Here is a 15,913-nt window from a genome sequence, read left to right on the forward strand (position 1 = left end):
CTAAGCATTTCATACCAAGGCTGAAGAAGAACTTAAGATTACACATGAATGCTTTTTCTGAGGGAAAGATATCAAATTGTTAACTGTGGTGATTTGAATGGTGGGACTAAAGACATCTTCGTTTCTATTTATGTTTTTCTAAAGTTGTCAAGTTTTTTTTTTAAGTTTTTTTTTTAAGGTTTTATTTTTAAGTAATCTCTGCACCCAACATGGGGCTTGGACTCACACACAACCCGGAGATCAAGAGTCGCATGATCTACTGAGTCAGCCAGGTGCCCCTAAGCTTGTCAAGTTTTAAGAAAAATGATTGTGAATTTGTAAAATAATTTTCCACTTTTACTCTCTTTATATAAAATACCTGATTCATATACAATTTACATATCTCTAAGGATTCAAAGAACTTCAAATTTTTCTTTTAAATATTTTTATGTAAAACTTTCAAAAATCCATTTGCTAAAAGCATTTATTTTAATTCAAGGGATCTAATAAATGATGAGAATGTGCTAAGTATATAACTGATCCAGATGTCTTGCATATTATGAAGGAAACTCATGACAAAAGCATTAAACACACTGGAGTACCTGGGCAGCTCAGTTCATTAGGCATCTGATTCTCGGTCTCAGCTCAGGTCTTGATCTCACAGTCATGAGTTCAAGCCCCACACTGGGCTCTGTGCTGGGTGTGAAGCCTACTTAAAAATATATACATATCTATGTGTCTGGTTGGGGTACAGCAACCAGATACATAGATACATATATATTTTACACATTAATGTTTCTCAACCTTTTATCTAGTAAGCACAGTTTTAATTTTGATTAGTTTTGTCACTTAGAACATTTTTCAACAAGATAAAAATGAAAACTAAGATTTGTGATGGGCTATATTAATTCCCATTTCTTTTAAAAGATGTTAGTTATTTCTGAAAATTAGAAAGGTGGTTTCACTGGGTAGATAAGAATTACCGTAATTAAGACTTTTGAAAGGCTCTTCCAACCCATCTCCTTTGAAATTAAATGTGATTATTTTTATGTTCCACAAAGAAACGTCCTATAAAATATTCCAATTGTCAATTCTTACTTAAAAACTACTAACCATGTTGTTGGTGCTGTGACATACTGAGGGGTGCCTGGGTGGCTCAGTCGGTTGAACATCCAACTCTTGGTTTCCACTCAGGTCATGATCTCACAGTCATGAGATCGAACCCCACGTCTGGCTCTGCACTGGGCGTGAAGCCTAAGATTCTCCCTCTCCTTCTGCCCTCCCCCTCAAAAAATTATAAAAACAAAAACAACAATAACAACAACAAAACAAACAAACAAAAAAAACACCTACCAACCATGTTGTTGATTCTGTGAAATACTGAAAGAAAATTCAATGATAATAAAAAAGCCCATTTATACTTCAGAGACACTGCCACTTTTCATGCATGTATAAAATTCACATGGAATTTAACATTTATAGTTATGTTATCTTGCTGTTTATGTAAAGGAAGAGCAAGAAAAGTTGTAATAAGACCTCATGTGAGTCAAGTGCAGCTTACATTGTTGGTGTCTCAACAACCTAAAGGAACAATTTTTGGTTCATTTGGAGGCTGAAAGCAATCTTCAAAGAGAATTGTTATTCATCTCTGAACAACTCTGATTTCACCTCTATTTTCAGATGACTGTTTCTTATCTGTACAACCAGTAGGTACAAAGTGCAGAAAAATAGCTGTTAAAAATTTTCAAAGTTTTTGTAGAGAAGGTACATGGACTTGGTAGTTGCCAAATGACCCAACTACTTTATAGTCATGCACTTCACTTGAAATGTAAACATTAGCCCTAAAAATCAAGCAGCAACTCAAAGCACTATTTATCACCCTATTGTTCTTTTATTATTAATACTAAATTATCATAAGCACTTTCCATTATCAAAGTTAATATTTTAAAAATAAAAAACAACCAATTGGGGCACCTGGGTGGCTCAGCTGGTTTAGTGTCTGACTCTTGATTTCGGCTCAGGTCATGACCTCACGGTTGGTGGGTTCGAGCCCTCATCGGGCTCTGCACTGACAGTGCTGAGCCTGCTTGGTTGGGATTTTCTATCTCCTTTCTCTCTCTGTCCCTCCCCCACTCGCTTGCGGGCACTCTCTCTCAAATAATAAAAAAAAGAAGAATCACTCAAATCTCTGTATTAATATTGCCACTACTAGCAATCTTTCAATTCACTTTTAAGTATAATTTGTCATTTTTATTTCATTCAACATATCATAAGCATTTCCCCATATTAATACTGTCTTTGAAGCCATCATTTAAATGGCTGAGTAAGAAGATTTCATTGGCTTGGCCATAATTACTTAATTATATCTCTATTTCAGATGGTTAAGTGTTTTATTTTTTTCTTTTTTTCCCATGTTTTTATTTAAATTCCAATTAGTTAACATACAGTATATTAGTTTCAGATGTAGGATTTAGTGATTTATCACAACACGTGCCATCCTTAATCCCCATCACCCATTTAATCCATCCTCCACCCCTGCCTGAGCCCCCATCCTTCCAGTAACCTAGATGGTTAGGTGTTTTAAACCATTATGAAGTATGTTATAGTGATAATTTTTATGTATATTCCCCCCTATATTTTGGATTTCTTTTCCTTAGACTAAATTCTTAAAATATTAAATACTTAACAATTCTAAAGCTCAACGTATACATCCAAACTGCTTTTCAAAATGGACTAACAGTCCCCCTACGCAGTAGGAGAGTACCACTGCGTCTTTACCAGTGGGTACAGTTTTACACCAGGCTTTGCAGAACATGTAAACTTTGGTTCATATATTGAAATAAGACTGTACCTAAGATACTAATTAGCACTGTTTAACTCTCAACCACTAGGTGGAGCTATAAAAATACAAATATATTATAATAGTACGTACCTATATTTCTCTCACAACACTATTTCTACAATACTATAGAAGTTTTCCTTTTAGTGATAATTTTGAAGCATAAGAGACAGAACTTTACAGTGAATTTTAAATATTCAAATTGGAATCATATTTATGAAATCTGTACATAGTACAAACTAGATTTTTCTTTTTTCTTTTGAAGTTTATTTATTTGAGAGAGAAAGAAAGCACAAGCAGGGAGGGGCAGAGAGAGGTGAGAGAGAGAATCCAGAACAGAGCTTGATGTGGGGCTCAAACCCACAAACTGTGAGATCATGACCCGAGCAAAAATCCAGAGTTATACACTTAACGAACAGAGCCACCTGCTTATCCCCAAACTAGATTCTTCTCAAATTTTATATGTGTTCTATGTTTCTCATCTTGAGTGAGAAACATAACTGAGATAATTTATAGAAGCAAATACCTCTCAAAGAAGCCAGCAATAAAGACAGCTGTCCCAGGGAAATAGCAACATCTTAGTGGATTTTTTGAGACTATTATTTTTTAATATAAGAAGGCATTGTATTTTTATTCAGAAACAATGACAACTTTCATTAGGCAAGACCGTTAGAAAAGTATTCACTTACAATGGATCTAAGACTATACCAGCTGTTGGGAGCTTATGGCCCAGGAATTCTTGAACATAGCTCTGAATCCTAGATACAACTGATATTCTACTACAGTTGCCCCTTAAACAACACAAGTTTGGATGACATGGATCCTCTTACATGTGGGTTTTTTTCAGTAAATATAGTACAGTACTGTAAATGTATTTTCTCAATAATATTTTTTTTTCTCGGGGCACCTGGGTGGCTCTCAGGTGGTTGAGCTTCCAACTTTGGCTCAGGTCATGATCTCACTGGTTCATCAGTTCAAGCCCACCTTGGGCTTGCTGCTGTCAGCACAGAGCCCATTTCGGATCCATTGTCTCCTCTCTCTCTGCCCTTCCCCCATTTGCGCTCTCTCAAAAATAAACATTAAAAAAATATATATTTTATTTTCTCTAGCTTACTTTACTGTAAGAATACAGTATACAATACATATAACATACAAAATATGTGTTAATCGACTATGTTATCGGTAAAGCTTCCGGTCAATTTTATAATGTGTAAGAAAAGTTATACATAAATTTTCAACTGCATGGGTTGTCACAACCCCAAACCCCTGCGTTAAGGGTTAACTATACTTCTAAAAACAAATACTTTTCCTCTCAAAATTCTGCCCATCACCCTTTCCCTAAAACATACATAATACTCACACACAGCTCTACTACCTTAAAGGATGAAATAAATTTGGAGATTATAGTTCTGTTCTTTAATATATCTGACAAAGAATAAGTAAAAAATAAGTAAGTGAAGATACATCTAGAAGTAACATTTTCACCCTGATTTTTCACCTGTGTGGAACTGGTTTTACCTCCTGCCCTCTAATAATCTTCCACCAATCTGTATAGTTACAGGCCCAAGATGTACAAGTATATATTCCTGATGCTTCATTCCTGCTTCTCCCAGGCAATTACTAATGTTCTGTTTCTTCACTACCCAAGTTTTTCTCCAATCTCCTTTTTCACCCCCAATCTCCTTAACGAGAGAAGGTACACAAAAGAAGTGAGGAACACGGAGCCAGAACTACTCTCTCCCAATTCAACTGTCTTCACAGAACCCCATATTCCTTTTTCTAGCAATTACTACTTAATTATATTTCCTTGATGTTTAGAACTCAATAATTATAAGGTTAATTATTGGATCAATAATTTTATTTATTTTTAATTTTTAAGTGTTTATTTTTTAAGAGAGAGAGAGAGAGAAAACCACGGAGGGGCAGAGAGACAGAAATCCCAAGCAGGTTCCACGCTTTCAGAGCAGAGTCCAATGCAGGGCTCGAACTCCAAACCCTGAGATCATGACCTTAGCCAAAACCGAGAGTCAGACACTTAACCAACTGAGCCATCCAAGCACCCAAATCAATAATTTTAAAGAAAAAGCAAAACGCTACCAAAACTAGAATTAAGGAAATATGGTATTATGAAAACAATCCAATGCCACCTCTGTCAATATGAAAAATATGTATAAAATGCTTTTGCTAAAAGCAAACACTAGCACAATTACCTTCCTCATATTACTTATACCTTTTGTTCTAAGAGTGCCCTGCGGAGGGAGACCCTCTGTTCAAGCTCTCGAAGCTCCCGATCATGTTGTGCCTCGGCTTGCATCTTGATTTTGCTCTGATATGCATTCAATAGCTCCAGTTCCTGCTGCAGCTGCATCTTTAAAACCTGGCATTCTGCTTCCTGTGCTTCATCCAAACGTAGCTGAAAGAGAGAAGGAAAACAAATATATCCAACTGTGAGCTCTCTATTCCTGACCTATGGAAAAGAGGAGGTGTGAAAGAAGACAGACTACTCTTTTGTAGGATATACAATTGTTCTCTCTCATGTCGTGGAATGAACATCTCTGAAAAAGGAAGGTCTAGTAACCTTTATCTTTAGGAAGGTAAAGCTATCATCAGCTCTTTGGAAGATGGCTAAATAACCATATTTTTCTTAAGAAAAATCTAGAATCTGATCAGGTAATATGTATGACTCTGAATGTTTTCTCTCCAATGAAAATAACTACAGCATAGGGACCAGCAAACAGCTTACTGGCCAAATCTGGGCAGCAGCTGGGTTTTTTTGCTTTCATTTTTTTATATACTCCACTAGTTAAGAATGGTTTTTACATTTGAAGTAGTTACATTTTAAATAGCTATATAAGTATCCACATAATATCCTCAATTTTGCTTCCTGGCCTACAGACTCTAAAATACCAAAAAAACATGTTTATAAAACTTATATAGAAAATATTTTACATTTCTATTCAAATGTTACCATTTGGATTCCAAATATAGTACTACTTTTTGCCCACTACCTAACAAAGCTGCTGTTCCAATCTTGATATGCTTTTTGGATAAGCCTCAACAGGCATGTGCTAAGAGGCACTGGCAGAGAGCTTGTTTAAAACTTAGTGTCTAGGGGCACCTGGGTTGCTCAGTCAATAGAGCATTCAACTCTTGACTTCGGCTCAGGTCATGAACTCACGGGTTGTGAGTTTGAGCCCCAAGTCAGCATCTGTGCCCATAGCGCAGAGCCTGCTTGGGATTCTCTGTCTCTCTCTCTCTCTCTCTGCTCCTTCCCCACTCATGCTTGTGCTTTCTCTCTCTCAAAATAAATAATAAACTTAAAAAACAAAACAAAAAAATTTTATGTCTGGGGCACCTGGGTGGCTCAGCTGGTTAAGCCTCTGACTCTTGATTTCAGCTCAGGTTATGATCTCACACTTCCTTAGTTCCAGCTCTGAGGGGGGTGGATCTGCTGACATCTCAGAGCCTGCTTGGGATTCTCTCTCTGCCCCTCCCCAACTTGCGCGTGTGCGTGCGTGCATGCGTGTGTGTGTGTGTGTGTGTGTGTGTGTGTGTGTGTGTGTGTGTCGGCATGCGCATGCGCATATGTACTCTCTCTTTGACTCTCTCAAAATAAAATTTAAAAAAAGAGAAACTTCTCTGGGAAGACTTTAATTAAAAAAATTTTTTTTTAAATGTTTATCTATTTTTGAGAGAGAGAGACAGATAGACAGACTATGAGCTGGGGAGGGGCAGAGAGAATCTGAAGCAGGCTCCAGGCTCTGAGCTGTCAGCACAGAGCCTGATGCGGGGCCTAAACTGATGAACCGTGAGACCGTGACCTGAGCTGAAGTCAGATGCCCAACTGACTGAGCCACCCAGGCGCCCCCTTAATGTTTGTTTATTTTTGAGAGAGACACACACAGGGCATGAATAGGGGAGAAGCAGAGAGATAGGAAGACAAAGGATCTGAAACAGGCTCCAGGCTCTGAGCTGTCAGCACAGAGCTAAAGCAGGGCTTGAACTCAGGTCAGCACAGAGCCTGATGTGGGGCTTGAACTCAGGAACAGGAATGGTAAGATCATGACCCAGGCCAAAGTCAGACACTTAACTGACTGAGCCACCCAGGCACCCCTCCCTGGAAAGATTTTAAAAATAAATAAATAAAACTTCATGTCTGAATGTATCAATAAGAATTCTGCATACATCATGCATACTTCCAAGCAATGCTCAGAGAAGGAAGAATATGGACCATCACCATTATTTCCCAAGCTGCCCGAGAAGTATCATTTCTAACTAGTATTTTAATTGCTGGGATTTCATTGCTGGTAGAAAGAAAGGAGCACTAAATTTATTTTGTCTAAATAAAACAAACTCACAGCTTGTGTGGAGAGCATTTCATTAATGCTGTGGTCATACTGCTCAGCCAAGATGGCTAACTTCCGGGTCTGCTCCTCCTTGAGCCGTTTCAGAACAGCTTTGTGCTCGCTCTTTGGTGTAGTCTCCAGTAGGTGATTTCTTAATGCTTTGTACTGTCTGGTTTGGATTTTACAGGTATCCTGAAACTGCTTTTTTATTTGGAGTTCTTTAGACTGGGAAGAAAAAAATAGATGCATATATTTTTAACATTTGGCATTTGGTATACCTTAGGTTTTCATTAAAAGAAAGGCTACTAGGAGAAAGGGAGAAAACAAAAAGGTCAGATCGTAACGTTGCAGGTACTTTTACACTTGGCTATTGGGTCAAACCACTGGATTCTATGCATTTTTATAACAAAAGCTCTAATTTAAAACATTAAAATATCAAGAACCTCATTTATCACAGGACTTCAAGCAATAGTCATAATTTTGTTAGTAAATTTAGTGATGAGCAGGTATTAAAATTAGCTTTGATTATGGTATATATTAATGACAGAAAATCAAATTTCTTCTCATTGATTACATGTAGCAAAGTATTTTATTGGCCAGACAATATTTTATCAAATCTCTGAGGCAGAAAATAAGCATATTTTCCATATCTGAAACACTTTGCTTCAATTTCTTTTAATAACAACCTCAACTCTAACTACATAGTGTATGACAGATTCCACAAAAGCAGGGTATTAGTAACAGACTAATATTGTTTCATACGATTCTTTTCCTTAAGGAAATAAACTAGGTAGAAACATCCTTAGCAAAAACTTGAAAGTCAGTCAAGTTAACTAACCTTTTAAAGGTCAAACAAAAGTTATGGGATGAGGTGTTGGGGGGGGGGACTGGGCCAAATGGGTGATGGGCATTAAGGAAAGCGCTTGTTGGGATGAGCACTAGGTGTTATATGTAAGTGTCGAATCACTAAATTCTACTCCTGAAGTCATTATTACGCTATATGTTAACTAATTTGGATTTAAATAAAATTTTAAAATTTTAAAAATAATTAAAAAAAATAAAGTCATGGGGCAAGGGAGAGGACATCCTTTCTTGGAGTGATAAGAGCCATGAGCTACATAAATATTTCTGAGATAAAATAACTGAGCTCCGAAACAGAGAGTTTTGGCTTTAGTTTTTGCTAATCACTGAACTCAGGTTTTAATAAGATTTAACAAGATGAGATATAATTCTGTAAAGTATACTGAGTAAGCCTGTAAATGAGAATATATTCATTTACTACACTAAGGCAGAAACTACACTTGAAATTATTTTACCTAAATATAAATACTGCTAGATATTGATTGGTTGATTCAGTGTGCAACAAATGCACGTATTACACCAAAGTAAAACACTTGTCAAGGAACTATTCACCACCCCTTGTAATACTACAACCTCAAACAGCCCTTTTCCATATTTCACACCAACTGAGGCACTATGTCATAGTCATATACTTTATTCTGTGAAGGGTCAAGAATTGTCTAGCTAGAAAGCAAAACTCTTGCTTAGTAGAGACCAAGCAAAACTCTATGCTTGGTAGTACCACACTTAAATGCTGTCATTGGTTAACAAAATTCTTCCAACTTAGCTAGGAATCAAACAATACAATTTAGACATTCTCTCCTGCCTCTGTATAACATTTGTTCTTTTAAAAGTTTTTATTTTTAAAATATTATATCAAGAAAATTATCATTCTATATTAGCCTAATAAGAAAAAAGAACTTGAAAATTTTTTCACATGAATAATACTAATATTTATAACCAAGAATAAACTGTATCCCTCAATACTAAACTCAAATGAAAACTAGAACATAGTTACAGTTGTTTCTAATGATTTAACACTATCATCTGGATGACAGATGAAGAAACAGCCGAGTAGGCAATTAAGTGTTTACCCAATCCATTTTACAGAAATGGTACCCCAACTCCAACTTACGTAAGTACTCAAACTAAAGTCCCCCTAGTCCCCATTAAAGTCTTGAAGAAAGCTGAAAGAGACAACTGTTACGATTTAGTCAAATAAAATTGGAATGACTTAGTGTTAAAATCTAGTCTGATTTGTTCAAATTGAGCAAGTAGATAGATATATATAACTAAGAAAGTATCGTGATTTTCTTCCCTACTAATGTAACAGAATGATTTCCTTTATGGAAAATCTTGAGCTCACTGGTCATTAAAGGAATCATTCTAGGGATGCCTGGATGGCTCAGTCAGTTAAGTGTCCACTCTGGATTTCGACTCCAGTCATGATCTCTCGGTTATGAGACTGAGCCCCACATCGGGCTCTGCGTTGAGTGTGGAGCCTGCTTGGGATTCTCTCTTTCCCTCTCTCTTTCTGCCCCTCCCCTGCTTGCACACAAGTTTGTTAACTCTAAAAAATAAAGAAAAGGAGGCTTTCTATTCAAAGTCCATGACTATGAAATACTACTTTTTCCTCACTTTTTGTACAGTATCTGTAAAAATCAAATCTAGTGTTTATAAGCTTTCAAACTGAAAAGGCTCCAACAAGAGGAAACAGAAAGGAAGGGTTAAATATCAAACAACTACCTATTCCAAGTCTCAATGAAATGCAGTCATAACAGATTTATGGTATGACTATAGAAAACTCACAAGCTTTCAGTTTGGTTTACTTTTGGGTACTGCTGACTTTAAAATGATAACTGGGGTGCCTGCCTGGGTGGCTCAGTCGGTTGGGTGTCCGACTTTGGCTCCGCTCATAATCTCGTGGTTCATGAGTTCTAGCCCCATGCATCGCAGAGCCTGGAGCCTGTTTTGGATTCTGTGTCTCCCTGTCTCTCTCTGCCCCTCCCTTGCTTGTCTCTGTCTCTCTCTCTCAAAAATAAATAAACATTTAAAAATAAATAAATAAAATGGTAACTAATCTTACAGACATGTTTTAAAAATCTTTTGGTGGGAAATTGTTCTGAAGACAAAGGTCTTCATTACAAAGACAAAACAAAGCTGAAAAATCATTATGAATTCCAGTTTTTCTAAGCAATGACTAATGAAGGTTATATGGGTAGTCAACACAAGTTACTCTTTAATTGATGTTAGTTATTTTGAAGACATAGCAAAGTGCAATTTTATCCTTCACAAGGAAAGGGTAAAACACTTTAATTCTGCTTCTATATCTCATTCAAGACAGCCTATTAGAATGGAGTTGGGTGGGAATCAGAGTTATGATTGGGTACAGATTTTAACATAGATTACCTCTGTGAATGAACTGCACTTCACTCCAGGACAGTTACTCAGGTAAGACAAAGAACAGTTCTATAGTTAAATTATCAAATAAAAGGGGTCAGGGTAAAGTTTAAAAAGGAGATACTGTGGGATGTAGGCCTTAATGGATGTAAATAAAATTAACTGAGGTACTACTATAGACAACAGCTTATGTAGTAGATGGTTTTGTTTTTGCTCATTAAGATTAATGTGATTGATTATATTCCTTCAAGTATTTATTACAAGTTACAAAATTTGAAAACATCCTAGAATTGTTAACTCTGGTTGATTCAGGGCTAGATCAGCTGGCTGGAGAGGCAGAGAGGGGGAAATCTTTATAATATACTTTGGTATATTTTGAATTTCATATTATATGAATGAGTTCCTGTATTCAAAATAAATACAAAATTTAAAGTCCTTTGTATTATATATCACCAACACTTGTTTTTCCTTATTTTGGAGAGGGAGGCATATAACAATTTGCTTTACCCTGATGTGCCAATTAAAAAAAATATTATACCTCCAACTACCTATGCCATGGTTTTTACCTACACTACCAAGCAAAGAAAGCAAGCAAGCAGACTGGGGGTAACACTGTGATGATTCCCTTGCTCCTCTTACAGTAAGTATAGATAATGAAGGGAGAGAGGATAAAAAAGCAGTTTTCATTCATTGCTTTTGTGCTGATTAAGAACTTAGTGCCTTTTCTGGAAACAAATCATATTTAGAGGAAATAAGATTCCAAAACTGTATTACTTGGGACAACAGTGAGAAGACAACAGGTTACCATGTTGACATGTAGACTGTAATATCAGCATTGCACATTTTGCGTACATTTAAAATAAGAATTTTGATTCATGTTTATGGTACTTCCCACAGTCAAAAGTTTTGGTACGCTGCTGAAAAATACATAAGCAAAAAGTCTACAGCTATGGACACTCCACATTAAAACTAACCAAACATTCTTAAAATGAAAAGAAAAAAGTTTATTCAAATTCTTTATGCCAGACCTCTTAGACTTTTATGGTTTACATGGATGCATTTTATCTCTTTTCCCCCTTTATCAAGAAGCTTAGGTTAAAGGGGTACCTTCAGACTCTTAGGCTGTTGTCGAACCTCCATGACATGCTTTCGCCTTAGTTCTCGTTCTCTTCGCTTGTTATATTCCAGCTGGTTTGTGAGCTCAGTCTGATGCTGCAATCTGATCAACTCACAGCGCATCTTCTGAATTGTGTTGAGGTGACGGAACTCCAGTTCTTGCATGGATTCATGTTGTCTCAGTAGCATGGCATGCTCTAAGTCCTTTTGAGTCTGCCTTTTATTTAACTCCTAATCCACAACACAAAAAGCAAAAGTATAATTTACTGCTGTATGATGCCTGGAAAAAAAAATCCTAAGAAACAGAATAACCAAGAAATAGATGTAATCCTCTGATGTAATAATGGCTGCATCGTATTAGAGTTTTATAATATTTGCTGTAGTAAATAAACAATTAGCACATTTCCTTACACTGTTCATTTACTATTCATTAACACTACTTCATGCAGTGAGTTTAAAAGGTACCAAATCTATCTCAAGAGGTTTAATGTCCTCCCCTCTTTCCTTTCTTTATTGTTTTCTAGTTGTATATTTGAAGAGGGTTCACAAGTCATCCAGTGTATTTTTTCAGAGTATGCTATTCAAGTCTATTACATGCAGTATACCCAATGTAGTGTAGTGGTTAAAAACATGGACTGTAGAGCTAGGCTGCCTGTATTTTAAATCATAGCTCTGCTACTGATGAGCAGTAAGTCTTTGGGTTAGTTATTTAAACTCTTGGCTTCAGCTTCATCACTTCTCAAACGAAGATAATATAGCAATTTCGTAGATTTAATGCGAGGATGAAACAAGTTCATAAATGCGAAGTCCTCAGAATAATACCTAGCACATCATGCTCAATAAATTTTTTTCAGAATAAAAGGAACAAGTGTATCACATACAACAGACACACCCACACCCACACACACTGTAGAAGTGTAGAAGTGAAACTTGCCTCCTTTGCCCTTTCTCCAGAAGCCAACAGTTTGGTGCAAATGTTTCAGAAATATCCCCCCATGCTTATCATGACACATCTGTTATACAAAACCTACAGTTTTAAAACTGAATACCAATATACATTATAGGCCTGTAATGTGCTTTCTTCACCTAAAAATATAATGGACATACATCTTGACCAGATCAGTACATAAAGATCTTTTTTTTTTAAGTTTCAATGGTAAGGGGTGCCTGGGTGGCTCAGTTGGTTAAGCGTCCAACTTAGGCTCAGGTCATGATCTCATGGCTCATGAGTTAGAGCCCTGCCATCAGGCTCTGTGCTGACAGCTCAGAGCCTGGAGCCTGCTTCAGATTCTGTGTCTCCCTCTCTCTCTGCCCCTCTCCCACTCACGTTCTGTCTCTCTCTCAAAAATAAATAAACATTAAAAAAAATTTTTTTTAAGTTTCAAAAGTAAGCTACTGCTTTGCAATTCCTAATTTTTCCATTTTTCTGCTTTAAACAAATTTTCAATAAATATCCATGGCATGATAGATACATCATATAACCATGTTACTGTTTCTTTAAAAAAAAAATTTTTTTTAACGTTTATTTATTATTGAGAGACAGAGAGAGAGGCAGAGCATGAGCAGTGGAGGAGCAGGGAGAGAGGAAGACACAGAATTTGAAGCAGGTTCCAGGCTCCAGCTGCCAGCACAGAGCCCGATGTGGGGCTCGAACTCGCAAACCACGAGATCATGACCTGAGCCGAAGTCAGACGCTTAACCGACTGAGCCACCCAGGCGCCCAATGTTATTATTTCTTTAGGATACAGTCCCAGAAGTAGATTTGGTAAAAATATAGATGCATATTAAATTTTAAAACCTATTGCTGAATTATACTCCAAAAGGGCAGTATCAGTTTATACTTTATACTTACCAATACTGTCCATTTCCCCATGTTACCAGTCTTTTTAATTGTTCTTATCTAATTGATGCAACTGTTTTAATTTCAATTTCTTTAATTATTACTGAATTTGAACAGTTATGCTATACTTGAAGCTTATTTTAAGCCATCTTGGAAATAAATTTATCTATGTTCACAGTTATCCCTGATAAGAAAAAAAATTGTTTTCATTTTGATAAGAGTTTCTACACTTGACCAGTTAATAAATGTATGATTATAACAATGTGCTAAGTGGTAACACACAATTCATGGCACTCATTTCAGATCAAAAGGCATAAATCATCCAATTAACATTCTCATATTTAAAAATTAATACTTCATTCATGGATAAATAATAAATATTATTTATTTAATAAATATTTATTGAATGCCTACTATGGGCCAGACACTAGGGATACAAAGACCTGTACAAAACCTATGACTTCACATAATTTCCATTCTAGCTGGGAAGAGAGACTTCCCCCAAAAAGTGTATGTGTAAGAGAAAAAAGTACAAAGAAGAACATTTAAAGAAGGGAGAGGAGAGAGAGCTAGCTATATAGATTGGGTATCTGGGGAAGAAGGATTTAGGCAGAGAGGATTAATGAGTGCAAAGGCCTTATAACTGAGATGTGATGGGACTTATTTCTGATTTCATATCATTCAAACATACCTCCCTGACAAGGTCCTGCTCCAAGTTATGGCGTCCAAGTAACATTCTTCGCTTGAAGCGACGGCACTCCAGCTCTAGGTATTGCCTCTGTCGTCGAAGAAGATTAGCCTCTTCCTCTGCTTGGAAATGTTGTATATTCTCCTTCTGCTTTGAAAGCCATTCTTGTTTTTCCTTTTTTGGGGTGCTCTGGTTTTCATTCAGTTCCTGGCAACAAAAAAACAACTCAGTTCAAAATACATAAAAATTGGGGTAGCTGGGTGGCTCAGTCAGTTGAGCATCCGACTTCGGCTCAGGTCATGATCTAGTGGTTTGTGAGTTTGAGGCCCCACATTGGGCTTGCTGCTGTCAGCCTGTGAGCAGAACCCATTTTGGATCCTGTCCTCCTCTCTCTCTGCCCCTCCCTCACATGCACTCTCCCAAAAATAAACAAATATTAGAACGAAAGAAAGAAAGAAAGAAAGAAAGAAAGAAAGAAAGAGAAAAAAACATAAAAATTAACTACATGAAAGTAGTTAATGTAATATTTGGTAGCTGGTAAATTTAAATAAAAGTACTGAATTTGTGTTCTCTCTAATGCTCAAACAGGGCAATGACCTTAAGGAGTTAGGTAGTTTCCTTTTTCTTGAGTTACCGGTGAATTAGGACAGGAAAAGAGAAAAATACATTAGAAAACATGCATACCTTTTGGTTTTGCATAACTACAAGTATGATGACTCAAAAGTACATAATAATTGGTAAATGAAGTAAAACATATCTTTCTTTAAATCCATCCCAAGAATAGACAGAAGGTGGTGCTTTCAGGGTAAAATCAAATGTAAATTAAAGTTAGGGCTACAATACAGTTATGTCTCAGTTGGTTTTTGACATTCTAAATATCAAGCTTTTGGCAAGATTACGGATGCACTCAATATAAAAGACTTGTAAATTAAATGGAAAATCAACAAAACCAGGGGAGAACAGAGACATTCTTTATGAGTGGTATTTAATATTTGGCATTATAATACCACTAAACAAATAAAAACCAAGGCTTTTCTACAGCACTGTATTTATTTTTAAAATTTATTTATTTTTGAGAGACAAAAAGAACACACTTGTGCACGTGAGGGAGTGGGGCAGAGAGAAAGAGGGAGAGAAAGGGAGAATCCCAGGCCGGCTCCGCACTGTCAGTACAGAGCCTGATGCAGGGCTTGAACTCATGAACAGTGAGATCATGAACTGAGCTGAAATCAAGAGTCAGAACACTTAACCGACTGAGCCACCCAAGTGTCCCTCTATAGCATTTTAAATATCATCTTAGAAACTATCTAAATGAAATTGCATTTATATTGGGCAAGATGAGAACATTCATGATACACTCAATGAGACAAACCCTAGGATGTTAATACTAGCATATTTTCAACCTAAAAAAACATCAATATTGCAGAGAATACAAATCAGCCATCATTCCTAAGTGTAAGTTGATTTTTCAGAGACTACTAACCTTATGGTCCTTCCCCTGTTATTCAAGAAAGAGACCAATTCTTTCTAACTTTAGTTCACAAGATATTCAAACACATAAAAACAAACACATAAATTAGTAGTTCTCCAAAGAGGACATATATACACACACAGTATAGAAAGAGACAAGGAGAACACGGGCCACATTATACCCAAGGGTGTCTTTCTCAAAATCTTCTGCCAGGAAACTTCCCCACCAAAACTCTAGTATGGCCCTTCCTCTACACTGAGAATCACTATTCCAAATGAACACACACACACACACACACACACACACACACACACACACACACAGGCATACATACACAAGTTATACACCTAAAAGATTATTTAAACTAATATATCCATTAACATTCAACTCTTAC

General features: G+C 36.5%; 1 protein-coding gene across 1 annotated transcript in view; it reads right to left on the reverse strand.

The window, feature by feature from the left end:
• TAOK1 (TAO kinase 1) overlaps nt 1–15,913 on the reverse strand; it is a 143,024-nt gene that overhangs the window by 12,734 nt on the left and 114,377 nt on the right. Inside the window, exons 16-19 of the mRNA XM_027034564.2 lie at nt 14,052–14,255; nt 11,512–11,751; nt 7,177–7,389; nt 5,049–5,231 (exon numbers count right to left, since the gene is read on the reverse strand). Coding sequence (XP_026890365.1) covers nt 5,049–5,231; nt 7,177–7,389; nt 11,512–11,751; nt 14,052–14,255 — 840 coding nt within the window. The remainder of the gene's footprint in view (nt 1–5,048; nt 5,232–7,176; nt 7,390–11,511; nt 11,752–14,051; nt 14,256–15,913) is intronic.

Source organism: Acinonyx jubatus, chromosome E1 (genome assembly GCF_027475565.1).
Source record: "Acinonyx jubatus isolate Ajub_Pintada_27869175 chromosome E1, VMU_Ajub_asm_v1.0, whole genome shotgun sequence".
Taxonomy (NCBI): Eukaryota; Metazoa; Chordata; class Mammalia; order Carnivora; family Felidae; genus Acinonyx; species Acinonyx jubatus.